At 46.0% G+C, this 17,622-nt stretch overlaps 1 protein-coding gene across 3 annotated transcripts; it reads right to left on the bottom strand.

The window, feature by feature from the left end:
* Positions 1-7,997: 7,997 nt before the first annotated feature.
* LOC128666635 (uncharacterized) lies at positions 7,998-15,271 on the bottom strand. 3 transcript variants are annotated; one of them, XM_053721342.1, is made up of 3 exons: positions 13,255-15,269; positions 10,595-10,755; positions 9,650-9,806 (listed from the first exon to the last, which is right to left on the bottom strand). In XM_053721342.1, exons 1-3 carry the CDS (start codon positions 15,089-15,091, stop codon positions 9,789-9,791), a joined length of 2,016 nt encoding a protein of 671 aa, XP_053577317.1. In that variant the 5' UTR covers positions 15,092-15,269; the 3' UTR covers positions 9,650-9,788. The 3 variants fall into 3 exon arrangements, with proteins under 3 accessions (XP_053577316.1, XP_053577317.1, XP_053577315.1); XM_053721341.1 differs by lacking the exon at positions 10,595-10,755 and having other exon boundaries at positions 7,998-9,806; positions 13,255-15,265; XM_053721340.1 differs by having other exon boundaries at positions 9,677-10,755; positions 13,255-15,271.
* Positions 15,272-17,622: the final 2,351 nt, after the last annotated feature.

Below are 17,622 nucleotides of genomic sequence, written 5' to 3'. Positions count from 1 at the left end.
AGATACACACACTGAGCAATACGTACTGAGAGAGAGATACACACACTGAGAGAGATACACACACTGAGCAATACGTACTGAGAGAGAGATACACACACTGAGCAATACGTACTGAGAGAGAGATACACACACTGAGCAATACATACTGAGAGAGATACACACACTGAGCAATACGTACTGAGAGAGAGATACACACACTGAGCAATACGTACTGAGAGAGAGATACACACACTGAGCAATACGTACTGAGAGAGATACACACACTGAGAGATACACACACTGAGCAATACGTACTGAGAGAGATACACACACTGAGCAATACATACTGAGAGAGATACACACACTGAGCAATACGTACTGAGAGAGAGATACAGACACTGAGCAATACGTACTGAGAGAGAGATACAGACACTGAGCAATACGTACTGAGAAAGAGATACAGACACTGAGCAATACGTACTGAGAGAGATACACACACTGAGCAATACGTACTGAGAGAGATACACACACTGAGCAATACTTACTGAGAGAGATACACACACTGAGCAATACGTACTGAGAGAGAGATACAGACACTGAGCAATACGTACTGAGAGAGAGATACAGACACTGAGCAATACGTACTGAGAGAGAGATACAGACACTGAGCAATACGTACTGAGAGAGATACACACACTGAGCAATACGTACTGAGAGAGAGATACACACACTGAGCAATACGTACTGAGAGAGAGACACACACTGAGATACACACACTGAGCAATACGTACTGAGAGAGAGATACACACACTGAGCAATACGTACTGAGAGAGAGATACACACACTGAGCAATACGTACTGAGAGAGAGATACACACACTGAGCAATACGTACTGAGAGAGAGATACACACACTGAGCAATACGTACTGAGAGAGAGATACAGACACTGAGCAATACGTACTGAGAGAGAGATACAGACACTGAGCAATACGTACTGAGAGAGAGATACACACACTGAGCAATACGTACTGAGAGAGAGATACACACACTGAGCAATACGTACTGAGAGAGATACACACACTGAGCAATACGTACTGAGAGAGAGATACACACACTGAGAGAGATACACACACTGAGAGAGATACACACTGAGCAATACGTACTGAGAGAGAGATACACACACTGAGCAATACGTACTGAGAGAGAGATACACACACTGAGCAATACGTACTGAGAGAGAGATACAGACACTGAGCAATACGTACTGAGAGAGAGATACAGACACTGAGCAATACGTACTGAGAGAGAGATACACACACTGAGCAATACGTACTGAGAGAGATACACACACTGAGCAATACGTACTGAGAGAGATACACACACTGAGCAATACGTACTGAGAGAGAGATACAGACACTGAGCAATACGTACTGAGAGAGAGATACAGACACTGAGCAATACGTACTGAGAGAGAGATACAGACACTGAGCAATACGTACTGAGAGAGAGATACACACACTGAGCAATACGTACTGAGAGAGATACACACACTGAGCAATACGTACTGAGAGAGAGATACACACACTGAGAGATACACACACTGAGCAATACGTACTGAGAGAGAGATAAACACACTGAGCAATACGTACTGAGAAAGAGATACACACACTGAGCAATACGTACTGAGAGAGAGATACACACACTGAGCAATACGTACTGAGAGAGAGATACACACACTGAGCAATACGTACTGAGAGAGAGATACAGACACTGAGCAATACGTACTGAGAGAGAGATACAGACACTGAGCAATACGTACTGAGAGAGAGATACACACACTGAGCAATACGTACTGAGAGAGAGATACACACACTGAGCAATACGTACTGAGAGAGAGATACACACACTGAGCAATACATACTGAGAGAGATACACACACTGAGCAATACGTACTGAGAGAGAGATACACACACTGAGCAATACGTACTGAGAGAGAGATACACACACTGAGCAATACGTACTGAGAGAGATACACACACTGAGAGATACACACACTGAGCAATACGTACTGAGAGAGATACACACACTGAGCAATACATACTGAGAGAGATACACACACTGAGCAATACGTACTGAGAGAGAGATACAGACACTGAGCAATACGTACTGAGAGAGAGATACAGACACTGAGCAATACGTACTGAGAAAGAGATACAGACACTGAGCAATACGTACTGAGAGAGATACACACACTGAGCAATACGTACTGAGAGAGATACACACACTGAGCAATACATACTGAGAGAGATACACACACTGAGCAATACGTACTGAGAGAGAGATACAGACACTGAGCAATACGTACTGAGAGAGAGATACAGACACTGAGCAATACGTACTGAGAGAGAGATACAGACACTGAGCAATACGTACTGAGAGAGATACACACACTGAGCAATACGTACTGAGAGAGATACACACACTGAGCAATACGTACTGAGAGAGAGACACACACTGAGAGATACACACACTGAGCAATACGTACTGAGAGAGAGATACACACACTGAGCAATACGTACTGAGAAAGAGATACACACACTGAGCAATACGTACTGAGAGAGAGATACACACACTGAACAATACGTACTGAGAGAGAGATACACACACTGAGCAATACGTACTGAGAGAGAGATACAGACACTGAGCATTACGTACTGAGAGAGAGATACAGACACTGAGCAATACGTACTGAGAGAGAGATACACACACTGAGCAATACGTACTGAGAGAGAGATACACACACTGAGCAATGCGTACTGAGAGAGATACACACACTGAGCAATAAGTACTGAGAGAGAGATACACACACTGAGAGAGATACACACACTGAGCAATACGTACTGAGAGAGAGATACACACACTGAGCAATACGTACTGAGAGAGAGATACAGACACTGAGCAATACGTACTGAGAGAGAGATACAGACACTGAGCAATACGTACTGAGAGAGAGATACAGACACTGAGCAATACGTACTGAGAGAGATACACACACTGAGCAATACGTACTGAGAGAGATACACACACTGAGCAATACATACTGAGAGAGATACACACACTGAGCAATACGTACTGAGAGAGAGATACAGACACTGAGCAATACGTACTGAGAGAGAGATACAGACACTGAGCAATACGTACTGAGAGAGAGATACAGACACTGAGCAATACGTACTGAGAGAGATACACACACTGAGCAATACGTACTGAGAGAGATACACACACTGAGCAATACGTACTGAGAGAGAGACACACACTGAGAGATACACACACTGAGCAATACGTACTGAGAGAGAGATAAACACACTGAGCAATACGTACTGAGAAAGAGATACACACACTGAGCAATACGTACTGAGAGAGAGATACACACACTGAGCAATACGTACTGAGAGAGAGATACACACACTGAGCAATACGTACTGAGAGAGAGATACAGACACTGAGCAATACGTACTGAGAGAGAGATACAGACACTGAGCAATACGTACTGAGAGAGAGATACACACACTGAGCAATACGTACTGAGAGAGAGATACACACACTGAGCAATGCGTACTGAGAGAGATACACACACTGAGCAATACGTACTGAGAGAGAGATACACACACTGAGAGAGATACACACACTGAGCAATACGTACTGAGAGAGAGATACACACACTGAGCAATACGTACTGAGAGAGAGATACACACACTGAGCAATACATACTGAGAGAGATACACACACTGAGCAATACGTACTGAGAGAGAGATACACACACTGAGCAATACGTACTGAGAGAGAGATACACACACTGAGCAATACGTACTGAGAGAGATACACACACTGAGAGATACACACACTGAGCAATACGTACTGAGAGAGATACACACACTGAGCAATACATACTGAGAGAGATACACACACTGAGCAATACGTACTGAGAGAGAGATACAGACACTGAGCAATACGTACTGAGAGAGAGATACAGACACTGAGCAATACGTACTGAGAGAGAGATACAGACACTGAGCAATACGTACTGAGAGAGATACACACACTGAGCAATACGTACTGAGAGAGATACACACACTGAGCAATACATACTGAGAGAGATACACACACTGAGCAATACGTACTGAGAGAGAGATACAGACACTGAGCAATACGTACTGAGAGAGAGATACAGACACTGAGCAATACGTACTGAGAGAGAGATACAGACACTGAGCAATACGTACTGAGAGAGATACACACACTGAGCAATACGTACTGAGAGAGATACACACACTGAGCAATACGTACTGAGAGAGAGACACACACTGAGAGATACACACACTGAGCAAAATGTACTGAGAGAGATACACACACTGAGCAATACATACTGAGAGAGATACACACACTGAGCAATACGTACTGAGAGAGAGAGACACACACTGAGCAATACGTACTGAGAGAGAAATACACACACTGAGCAATACGTACTGAGAGAGAGATACACACACTGAGCAATACGTACTGAGAGAGAGATACACACACTGAACAATACGTACTGAGAGAGAGATACAGACACTGAGCAATACGTACTGAGAGAGATACACACACTGAGAGATACACACACTGAGCAATACGTACTGAGAGAGATACACACACTGAGCAATACGTACTGAGAGAGAGATACAGACACTGAGCAATACGTACTGAGACAGAGATACAGACACTGAGCAATACGTACTGAGAGAGAGAGATACACACACTGAGCAATACGTACTGAGAGAGAGATACAGACACTGAGCAATATGCACTGAGAGAGATACACACACTGAGCAATACGTACTGAGAGAGATACACACACTGAGCAATAAGTACTGAGAGAGAGATACAGACACTGAGCAATACGTACTGAGAGAGAGATACACACACTGAGCAATACGTACTGAGAGAGAGATACACACACTGAGCAATACGTACTGAGAGAGAGATACACACACTGAGCAATACGTACTGAGAGAGATACACACACTGAGAGATACACACACTGAGCAATACATACTGAGAGAGATACACACACTGAGCAATACGTACTGAGAGAGAGATACAGACACTGAGCAATACGTACTGAGAGAGAGATACAGACCCTGAGCAATGCGTACTGAGAGAGAGATACAGACACTGAGCAATACGTACTGAGAGAGATACACACACTGAGCAATACGTACTGAGAGAGATACACACACTGAGCAATACATACTGAGAGAGATACACACACTGAGCAATACGTACCAGTGACGTGCGGTGACCTCAGATGCTGGGGAGGCACTGGTTTAAGAAACACACACACACATATATATATATATATATATATATATATATATATATATATATAAAACCATATTTAGATATTAAAGGGACATTACATTTGAAAAACTACATACTCTTTTTCTGTAGAGCATGCAGTGTTAAGACTAGTGACCTGCACCTCTACGTGTTTAACCCTCGCAAATGGGTTAAATACATAGTATAAGTATTGCACTGCTGGTCCTGAGTGGAAACTGCTGCTAATACATTCAGCAGCGCTAGTTACACCTCAGAATCACGCTACTAGTGCTGATAATTGTATCAGTGTCAGTTTCCATTCAGGACTATTGGTGTTGTGTGAGGCCTGAGTGGTACTTCTACTATGTGTTTAACACCTTTGCAGGGGGGGGGGTATAGTGGTATACATAGTCTTAGCATAGTGACATAGACATAGTGGTGCAGAGTCTTAAAATAGCATGCTTAAATGAATTAGTGTATGTCATTTTCTTTTTTTACTATCCGCACCTGTAGTTACACCCCTGGCAGGGCCCTTACTAGAAATTTTTAGGCCCCTTACTATACCATTGATTGGGCCCCCTTAACCACATAAATACACATATAAACTCACACAGACACACATAGACACACTCACACAGACACACACACACAGATACACTCACACAAACAAACACACACAGAGACTCATACACTCACACAAAGACACACACACAGATACACTCACACAAACACAGACACACACACAGACTCTTATACACTCACACAAAGACACACACACAGATACACTCACACAAACACAGACACACACACAGACTCTTATACACTCACACAAAGACACACACACAGATACACTCATACAAACACAGACACACACACAGATACACTCTTATACACTCACACAAACACAGATACACTCTTATACACTCACACAGTGTCAAGCATGGCATATACAGTGTAAAATTATTACAATCAAAGAACAAAATTGGAGAGAGTGAGAGAGAGATACTCATTAGGATCTGAACCTCTACCCTGGCAAATGGATGACCCCTAAGTTACAGTAGCTGTTATAGATGAGCCCTAAATTACAGTAGCTGTTAAACTATGCTAGTTTTGTTTACAATTTAATACTAATTACTCACTATGCCCCTGACATATTGCTTCTTATAATCCTCAGTTTTATATATATATATATAGTCGTGTGGGGAACATATTGATCAGAGCATAATTATTGAGAAGCAAATGATTTATCACAGCCATTAACCATTTACGCATAATAATCTTGGCAAAACTTCACTAAAGTAAAACGATTCCCACTCAAACAGATGAACAATAAACATAATATAAATTTGCATAGAAAAATAATTTGCTCATTCAATATATTTACTTAATCAGTCAGACAGCTATAAATGTACCTTTGTTTTCATAATAAAGTCTAAATAACACATTTTCTGGTTTACAGTCCCTGGTCATATTTTTGTAAATTAAAATTATAGGGTTTTTACTTTTTTAAACAATATCCTTGCAATGTCTAATGTCCAGTGCCAGTAAATACTTTACATTGTTCCAACTACTACAGGAGGCAGTGTTCTCCTATTCTTTATGTAATGCCTTTCAGACCTTTATCTATACCTCCAAGCATCATGTTGTAGTTCCTGGCACTAGGAGTGTGGGTGCAGAGTCACAGTGGGTTATTAATTGCAGTAGTCCAGGGGAGGGTCTTAGGGACACTTTGTGCATGGGTCAGTGTTAACAGGAATGTAATTGGAAGTTTGTGGTTTAGGTGCTCCCTGCAGTCAGTAGGTAAAACTAGTTGCAATCATATTTATTTTGTGTTATCACTTGCAACAATATATACTGTAAACAACTTTGAAATTAGCAATGATTTATATATGATGTATGGCTTAATTATAAATAACAAAAATTAAACATGTAACAATCAGGCAACATTCAAAACAGATTCCTTAATGAATCATTAAAACACGTTTCTTTGGCTGATACAAGTACCAATATCTGAAGGAACTGGCCAACATAAGAAATTCATCACATTCAGTATCTTCCCTCCATTCTTATCTACACTTGTTTGAGATAAACATAGCTGATAAGACATAAGAATACTGAAGAATTAGATCAGATACATACCAGATGCAGACAGCCTTCAGTTTGGAGGAGTGAAGGAACAGATACAATGGATTTGAGACACACAAGGAGGCCCAAGGGCCTTAGCCTGGACATACCTTTTTCAGACAGTCTGTAACTTTTATATATCATGGGTGATTTGCACCCTACAGTTAACACCATTGTTCCCACCTACTACAAGGATCACAACAAGGAATGTCTTGTATGAAAAACCTGTATATGAGAGGGAGAGCTACTGTCTTTGTGAAAACATTTCTAAATAACATTTCCTCAAACTCACAGTGGCCATGTGACAATGTGACAACAGAAGCATACAGATCAAGCTCTGTTACAAAGTGTACAAAGTGTGACAGGCAGGTGATTGTACTCTCTCTGCACCTACACACATCCAAAGAGCAGCCAAATGACTGCAATTAAGGGATTAAATGCTTACCGGATCCTTCTTCACAGAGGAGAGGATTTAACATAACTTAATTAAATAACTATGTACATGAGAATGTAGTGCGAAATAACCACAGACAAACTTTTTATGGGAAAAATTTTGTGACCGTCACAGGCCATAAAATTTTATTAACCTAACAAACTAGATAGAACTGATAGAACTGAAAATATATATGGCGGCATAGAGATCAGCTACCCAGAACAGCAGGAGATCACCGGCCCAACGGGAACAGCAGCAGAGGAGTCTCTGCCCTAAGGAGATGACGCTGAGGGGTTGCAGAGATCACGTGACCATCCCTCAAAAGGGAGGAAGGAGGGTTACCGTCACGTGCACGTGAGGGCCTACCCTCCTCCCCGGAAGTCTGGCCATCACTCACCCCTAGCGACCTTCTCCTGCGCAACCGGACCGAGGATCTCCCGCCGCCAGGGTGAAAGAAGATCTTCCACCTAGATAAGGATTCCCTGTTACCAAGCCGTGTAAACCGCATAACAGGGAGAGGAGATCCATATCCTACAGTAATGGCTTATTGGGCCTAGGGTGAGTAGCCATAGCCCTGCCATTAAGGTGCCGTCGAAAATACAACATCATTAAAACATTACAAAAGGGGAAGGGAGGGAGGGAAAAAACTGCTTCAGCCAGGATCCGGAGAAGAAGAGGAAGTTGCAAGGGAGAACTTGGCTTATCTACTGGTAAGGAGGGGCCTACCCTAAATTGCAACAATGTTGCACCCAGCACCTTCCCTCTCTCTTCTAACCCACTCTCCTACAGCCTTAACCCTTAGACTGCTCCAGGCTTATACTAAGCCCTACACTGCATTAAGGGATTAAATGCTTACCGGATCCTTCTTCACAGAGGAGAGGATTTAACATAACTTAATTAAATAACTATGTACATGAGAATGTAGTGCGAAATAACCACAGACAAACTTTTTATGGGAAAAATTTTGTGACCGTCACAGGCCATAAAATTTTATTAACCTAACAAACTAGATAGAACTGATAGAACTGAAAATATATATGGCGGCATAGAGATCAGCTACCCAGAACAGCAGGAGATCACCGGCCCAACGGGAACAGCAGCAGAGGAGTCTCTGCCCTAAGGAGATGACGCTGAGGGGTTGCAGAGATCACGTGACCATCCCTCAAAAGGGAGGAAGGAGGGTTACCGTCACGTGCACGTGAGGGCCTACCCTCCTCCCCGGAAGTCTGGCCATCACTCACCCCTAGCGACCTTCTCCTGCGCAACCGGACCGAGGATCTCCCGCCACAAGGAAGCATTTTAATGGTACCCTTGCCGCCAACGCACAACCCGATTTACAGGAGGGGTAACAGAGCTCTCTGAATGTCCCCTATGAATAAATCCAGCCCCACATCAGAAAGGTGAACTTTATCCCTTCTATATAGCTCGGTTCTATCAGCCGAAATGGCTTCGTGCCGTACCACGAAGCCACCTGACCCAGTGACGGTTTTCGCTACAGACGCATTGATCTTCTTCCTAACCCGGTATGCCGCCGTATGGGCCGACATATGCCTCCAGTGGAGACGGGGTATTATATGGGACCACCCTATCATGACCCCCGGGATGCGTACTCTTAGCCACCCAATGTCTGCCTGCATAACCTTAATCAACTGTAAAACTGGTATGGCCCCCACATCGTTACCCCCTAGGTGAAGAATAATAATGTGAGGCTTCCCCCAGCGTACCAGGGCCCCAGATATGGTTCCTGCTAATTGGGGCCAGCACATCCCCCTATCACCCAACCACCTAACGGATGCCTTGTTGGAAGGGAGACCTAGGGATTGGCCAAATGGGAGGGACGCACAGCGTAGGGAGGCCCAGTGGACAAAGGAGTGGCCCACAATCCAGATTCGCTTCACCCCGGGGGTAGTGCCTGTGGAGACAAACATTTTAGTATCCTGAATTAACATCTAAACATTAAACAATTGGACGGACATAGGTTCTGAAACAATTGGACCGCCAACGCCCAATACGTTTTATGTCCTCGCACGAGGAGCCCGCTTGCGCAGCGTTAGTCGCGGCCCCTATGCGAAAAGAGTGCGGGGCCAGTCTGCTAGCGTCCAGCCCCGCCTGGACTGCCGCCAATTTTAGGACCCTACCGAACTGAAATTTGGAAAGGGATCTGCCGTCCGCATGGACCAGGAATTGCCCCGGGCCAGGCGGCCTTTGAGCCAGGTAAAGATTAACGCAGTTAACCGGGCAGCATGCGCTGTTCACCTGAGGGTGAACGGGGATCCAGGTTCCCTTACCTTCCTGATCTGTCTTTGATCGCGGCAGAAAAAGAAGTAAGGAATCAGGGGCAGCTCTAACATGTTGCAATTGTATACCTGCCCCAGACGCCTGCTTGGAGGGTGCTACTACCTCACTAACTCTAAGAGCGGCGGCAAAGGCCAGATTAAACGCAGTTTTGAAGAGTAGGGCTTCAAAATCTGATCTACAGACCACGTCGAGCGCCAAGAGCAAACGCTCCAGGCGGTCGCGGGTGATGGGTTCGCGCGTGTCTATTTTCCGCTGCTGCGATCTGCCCCAACCCTTGATCACCTGCCTAATAAAAAAGGAATTGGTTGGGTCAGGAATGGCTAATGCCCTATAGAAAAATGAGAGGGCGGCCAATTTGGATTGTATTGCCCCCTGACGGGCCCCAGAGGCATGCAAACTCACCAGCCAATCATGTAAGTTGTCCCTAGACCCCTGAGCAGCGTCGGCTCCCCTGGACGCACAGAAATTGTCCCATTCAGACCACATGCGGGCATAGGCGTGCCAAGTGGATGGTGCTAAGGAGGAGCGGACCAACGGCAGTAAGGCTATCCAGGAAGGACGAGCTGCCAAAGGAAATCAGGACAGCGTAAGCCCACGGCTGCAGCTGTGGGGGCTAACTTGCGAAATGTCGCCCATTCGAATCGTGACAGGGCGTCAGCTACAACATTGTCGACGCCCGGGACATGACGGGCCTGGAACTGGATGTTAAGGTCCAGACAGCGCAACACCAGGTGGCGCAGCAAGGTAATGACCTTTGCTGAGGTGGCTGACAAGTTATTGATCGCAAAGACCACACTGATGTTGTCTGTCCAGAACACAACAGTCCCGTTCGACAACTTCCCACCCCACAGCTCGACCGCCAAGACCACGGGGAATAGCTCCAGGAGAGTCAGGTTTCGAGTAAGGCCCGCCGGGGCCCAGGACTCCGGCCAGGGCTCCGCGCTCCACTCTCCCTGGAAATAGGCCCCGTAACCGTGCGATCCAGCTGCGTCAGTGAAAAGGTGCAGTAACTGGCTAGACATGGGAGGGGTACGCCAGACCCGAATCCCGTTAAATCGCGTGAGAAACTGTTCCCAGACTACCAGGTCAGCCAGCAATTCACTCCCTAGGGTTATCTTTGATTTCGGGTTTGACCTACCACTAAGCTGTCTTTCCAGTCTACGGTTAAAAACCCGACCCATGGGGATAACTCTGCAAGCGAAATTAAGCAAACCTAACAGGGATTGTAACTGTTTCAGGGAAATAACTGCATTAGAGACTGCCGCTCTGACCGCCTCAAGCATGCCCTGAACTTTATCAGGTGGCAACCTACAGAGCCGAGCCTGGGTGTCGATTTCGATTCCCAGGAAGACTAAACAGGACGCGGGGCCTTGCGTTTTGTCCTCTGCTAGGGGCACCCCGAAATGTCTCATGACGCTGCGCATGATGTTCATTGTGGATAAACAATCATCGGAGCCTGCCCTCCCTACAATGAGAAAATCGTCCAGGTAGTGTGCTATGGGATCGCTGCCCACTTCTGAAGCTACGACCCAATGAAGGAAACTACTGAACGCTTCAAACAAGGCGCATGACAAAGAGCAGCCCATGGGCAGGCAGCGATCCACGTAGTACACACCTGCAAACTTACAACCCATTAGATGGAAAACTGAGGGGTGGAGTGGAAGAAGCCTAAATGCCGACTCAATGTCTAGTTTCGCCAATAGAGCACCATGACCCGCCCTCCTGACCAGGTCTAGTGCGCTATCAAAGGATTGATAGCGCACCGAGCTGAGTTGGGGGTCAATGGCATCATTGACTGAGCTACCTTTTGGGTACGACAGGTGCTGAATGAGGCGAAACTTCCCTGGCTCTTTCTTGGGAACCACCCCCAACGGGGAAATGACCAAATCAGGTAAAGGTGGGGCAGCAAAGGGGCCCGCCATTCGCCCTAAAGTCACTTCTTTATTAATTTTATCCCTCACTACTTGGGGGTGTTGGTATGCTGAAATAAGGTTCCTATTAAATCTCTTACCCTTGATTTGCCTAAATGTGGGGATATGAAAACCAAATGAAAAACCCTCCCATAACATACGTGCCGCCGCCTGGTCTGGGTAAGCCCACAACCATGGTGCCATGGCATGTACATTAATTGGCGTTTCCGCCTTTCTGGCCCAAGTTTGCTGAAGGGGGCTTATTGGCCTGGTCCCTTCGCTTGATGCAGTCACTGCCAGGGTGTGGACCAGAGCAGTACCTGCAGACATGTCTGAAGGTGCATGCGCTACCCTTGTCGCATTTTTTGTCCTGGAAGGGCCAGCAGGTTCCCCCCCGTTTCCTGCTTCTGGTATTGCGAAAGGACTGCTGCGCTGATTGCTGAGTTGAAGTTGCAGCAGCGGGTGCACCCCCTTTTGGGTCCATTCGCTGCCACAACTGGTTATCAGTAGAGTCAAATGTCAGGGAAGGATTTCCTGCCATTTTCCTCCTGAACTCAGCATCATATTCCCTCCACACACCTTCACTGTGATTACGCTGAATCCAGTGAATAGTGTCCGTGTATTTTAGGATAGGCAAACTCTGGGAGGGGTACTTTTCGATATAACAGGAGGAAAAAACCCTGAAGCACTGGAGCCACTCATCAAAAGTGTCTGGGCGTTTAAATTTTTTAGGCCCTGTTCCCTCAGCGCTCTTCTCTCTCTGCCTATACGCCTCCACCGAAAGGTCAAATATATTAACATATTTTCCACGGTGGATTCTACTGACCACCTTTTTGCGCAGGTGTCTATGCAATGAGTATATTTTTCCTGGGCTTGCGTCCCCGTAAAGGGCTGCTCGCCTTTCGGAGATGGCCCTGGTAGGGAGAGGTTCAGCTGGCACCTCTGTAGATGGGTTTTGCGGTGCGGGGTTACTGGCGCTATCCTGCTTAGTATCTGGCTTGACCCCCCTCTTTAAAATTTTCTTAATCATTCTAAACATTTTCTTCTGACCTGCCCCTTGTAAACCCAAGGAAGAGTCAGTCTCAGACCCTGAGTCAGAAGAGGATGAGTCAGAGGAAGAAAGGTCATTGTGTGTAAATAAAGCATTCTCACCGTGACTAATGGCAGGAGGTCCCTGACCCATGCTGGAAACGGGCTGGCCTGCTGGCTGGTTTTGGAGGGCGAGTCCTGAAGACCCTTGCTGTGCAGTGGAAGTGGTGGCTGCTGCTCCTGCTGTAATGCTGCCTGGTACTCCTGCATCCGCCCCACTCATGACTGTGGCAGTGTTGGTCCGTGTTTTTGCTGCACTTTGTGATCCAATTGCCCCCTGCAAAAGAGAAAGAATTTGGCGAGCACTTTGCCCAATGGATGTGTCTGGATTATCAGTAGCAAGGGGTGGATGAGCTATATGAAGTGGTGTATGAAATCCCTGACTCACTGACTGTCCATTCGCAGATGTCTGAGCATTCACACCCTGCTGGTCTACAATAGGGTTATGGCATGCCTGGCTTATTGATTGTGCATGGTTTAATGAGTGTGCATGAGCGCCCTGCGTGGCTGCCATGGGGGAGTGGATACCCTGATCAAGGGGTTGTACTCCTTGTATGCCTAAAGTAATGGGATGTTGTAGCTGGCTTAAAGATTGCACATTCGCATTATGTATGCCAACCAGGGGTGTATTATATCCCTGAGGAGCTGCTTGTACGTTCACACCATTCAAAGCCGCATTCACACCAATGGGGGATGGTAAATGATGAGATGGTAAATGATGCTCAATGTTTTGATTAACATGCATACTTTGAACATTGCCTTGATTCACATGCAGGCTATTATTAGACACAATATCATGCGGCTGAGCGGCCGCTTGCACTAAACCACTATCAGCCCTGTGTGGGTTAATAATATCGGGAGCGGCCTGCTGAACGGCATTTGCGTTATCTCCCATTTGTATAAACTGTAATGGCCTCATTGCCCTGGAAGGGTTAACTCTGCGTGTCCCCCTACCCCTATCACTGGCTATCTGCCTGGTACTACCTCTTATGATGGAGCGACCCCTTTGATGCCCCTGAGGATTAACATTCAAATGTGCCGTTCGCTTGCGCAGTTTGCTTGCGCTGCTAATGCCCCTCCGACCCCCCACTGATAACCCGCCAACGGCCAAGGACGGCTCTCGGTGCTCACCTGCAAGTGGCGTTGCCCCGGGAGCCGATGTCCTTGTGACCGCGCGGGAATCTGCCAAGCCGGAAGTGCCGATGTCCGCTTCCGGTGACGTCACTAACATGGCGTTGACACCGGAAGTCGGACCCGGACCACGCGGCTGGCGAAGGAGATCGCTAGGCCCCGAGGGGAGCAGCATAGGCCCTGAGATGGCATGGGCCTCGGGTATGGTGCGACCAGGGGCAAGTCCGGGTGTTGAGGGCTGAGGGGCCATGTTCCGGCCGGGCTGGGGACCGCGTGTTGCCACGTGTGGTGCCTCAATGAGAGGTGTGAAAGGGCGATGCCTGCTGGGGGTAGTTAAAGCAGGATCCGGATCCTGACTAGAAGGATCAGGAGGGAAAACAGCTGGTGTGACACTGGGCCCTGGGGAGGCTGCAGCCATAGCGGATATTATGTTTTTCAATAGGTCAGAAACTGCTGACATAGCAGCAGGGGGTACAGCACTTAAAAATGAGGCCTGTACACTATCAAGAGGTAAATTAGCCTGCTGGGTCTGCAATGCTTGAGGTCTGGGGGATTCCTGAGCTAACTCAATATCAATAGGTCCCTGCTCTTCCACATTATGAACCTGGGCTGACACAACAGTAGTATATTGAGTTGGGGGAATGATATCTAAATCATCCTCAGAAATAGATTGAAAACTTATCTTTATTTTTTCTTTTGCAGGTGCAGGAGGTTCCTGTTCCGACTGGTAACGTCTGGGAGGCAGAGTAGAACGCCTGGAACGATGCATAGCTGCACTGGTGATGACAGAACTGCTAAGAAAAAACTGCTTCAGCCAGGATCCGGAGAAGAAGAGGAAGTTGCAAGGGAGAACTTGGCTTATCTACTGGTAAGGAGGGGCCTACCCTAAATTGCAACAATGTTGCACCCAGCACCTTCCCTCTCTCTTCTAACCCACTCTCCTACAGCCTTAACCCTTAGACTGCTCCAGGCTTATACTAAGCCCTACACTGCATTTCTGCACGTGCCAGATTCCTTTACTTCCCACTGGGATGTTTGGATCTATAGCAACTCAAAACTCTGCACCACACAGTAAAGATGAAATCTATCACGTAAATAAAGCAAATATGCATAATTTTAACATAAATCTTAAAGGGATTTTTTTTTATCTTGAATCTAAAATAATGTCCTTTTAAATATATTACAGTTCTTGGTCTTTTTTTTTTTTTAAGTATGTTCTTAGGGCATGTCACTATCTACCGATTTGATAGCCGTCCCTATCAGGCAATGATCAATATATTCCATTGGTGCCCTAGTTACTAAACCTAACTAAACATATGTAAAGAAAAAAAGAAATCTTTTCATGTTTTAATACTGCTCATTCACATATGTCTGATAGATTTTTTTTTCTTTAATGTGGTTGCTTTAAACATAGTCATCACTGTTATATATCAATCATAGATGTTACCTAACTGACATTCGACTCCTTACCTGAGCTGATGAGGTCGTCGTCACTGTCAGACACTGAGAGACTGTCTGACACACTTGTGGCTCCGGCTCCGCTCCTCCGGCGTCCACCGCTCCTGAGTCCTGACTCCTCCAGTCCACAGTAGTCCTCCTCCACAGTCCTCAGTAAGTGAAAGTCCACACATGCACTTCAGAGGCAGGAGCTCCCTTCTGTGAGTCACTCTCTTCCCGCCTGAATCCGACTGTGTCGGCGCATCCGCAACGTCACTAAAATCCGACGTCACGTGACCCACACTCTGTCACTCAGCTCAGCAGCCCAGCAGGCACGCCTCCCCGGCAGTGCTGATGCTGATTGGCTGAGTGACTAACTCCATCATGGAGGCGGTTTTAAGAACCGCCTCCATTGGAGTTTGTGAGGGCCCGGCAAGACACCACTGGGTGGCGATAGCGCTAAGTTAGCAGTGGAACTTATTTCAGATCCATGTTGCGCAATTAATGGAGGGCAGCGGACCGGCTCACTGCCTCCTAATTGCGCAACAATGGATGCTGAATTTGGCAGCGCAAGCGCAGTTAAGAGAATAAGTACATATAAAATATGATCGCCGTAGGGGGTGGGGGGTACCCTTGGGGTGGGGTGGGAGTGGTAAAAAAAAAATAAAAGACCAAAAATACTTTTTTTTTTTTTTTTTTTTAATAAATATTATTTTAAATTGTTTTTCTCTGATTGGACAGGGTAGGCGCTGCCTCCCCTGCCTCTTATTACTGCACGTCACTGATACGTACTGAGAGAGAGATACAGACACTGAGCAATACGTACTGAGAGAGAGATACAGACACTGAGCAATACGTACTGAGAGAGAGATACAGACACTGAGCAATACGTACTGAGAGAGATACACACACTGAGCAATACGTACTGAGAGAGATACACACACTGAGCAATACGTACTGAGAGAGAGACACACACTGAGAGATACACACACTGAGCAATACGTACTGGGAGAGATACACACACTGAGCAATACATACTGAGAGAGATACACACACTGAGCAATACGTACTGAGAGAGAGAGACACACACTGAGCAATACGTACTGAGAGAGAGATACACACACTGAGCAATACGTACTGAGAGAGAGATACACACACTGAGCAATACGTACTGAGAGAGAGATACACACACTGAACAATACGTACTGAGAGAGAGATACAGACACTGAGCAATACGTACTGAGAGAGATACACACACTGAGAGAAACACACACTGAGCAATACGTACTGAGAGAGATACACACACTGAGCAATACGTACTGAGAGAGAGATACAGACACTGAGCAATACGTACTGAGAGAGAGATACAGACACTGAGCAATACGTACTGAGAGAGAGAGATACACACACTGAGCAATACGTACTGAGAGAGAGATACAGACACTGAGCAATATGTACTGAGAGAGATACACACACTGAGCAATACGTACTGAGAGAGATACACACACTGAGCAATACGTACTGAGAGAGAGATACAGACACTGAGCAATACGTACTGAGAGAGAGATACACACACTGAGCAATACGTACTGAGAGAGAGATACACACACTGAGCAATAAGTACTGAGAGAGAGATACAGACACTGAGCAATAAGTACTGAGAGAGAGATACAGACACTGAGCAATACGTACTGAGAGAGAGATACAGACACTGAGGAATACGTACTGAGAGAGAGATACAGACACTGAGCAATACGTACTGAGAGAGAGATACAGACACTGAGCAATACGTACTGAGAGAGAGATACAGACACTGAGCAATACGTACTGAGAGAGAGATACAGACACTGAGCAATACGTACT

The sequence above is a fragment of the Bombina bombina genome, chromosome 7 (genome assembly GCF_027579735.1).
Source record: "Bombina bombina isolate aBomBom1 chromosome 7, aBomBom1.pri, whole genome shotgun sequence".
NCBI lineage: Eukaryota > Metazoa > Chordata > Amphibia > Anura > Bombinatoridae > Bombina > Bombina bombina.
The sequence above is the reverse complement of the archived record's forward strand: the minus strand, read 5'-3'. Positions and strand labels throughout refer to the sequence as shown.

Bases quoted from the DNA above. Each gene is read 5' to 3' on its own strand.
- LOC128666635 (XM_053721340.1), bottom strand. From the start codon at position 15,091: ATGCATCGTTCCAGGCGTTCTACTCTGCCTCCCAGACGTTACCAGTCG. The intron at 10,756-13,254 runs GTGAGAATGCTT...TTCCTTTGGCAG, and splicing joins ACCTCCTGCCATTAGTCACG to CTCGTCCTTCCTGGATAGCC.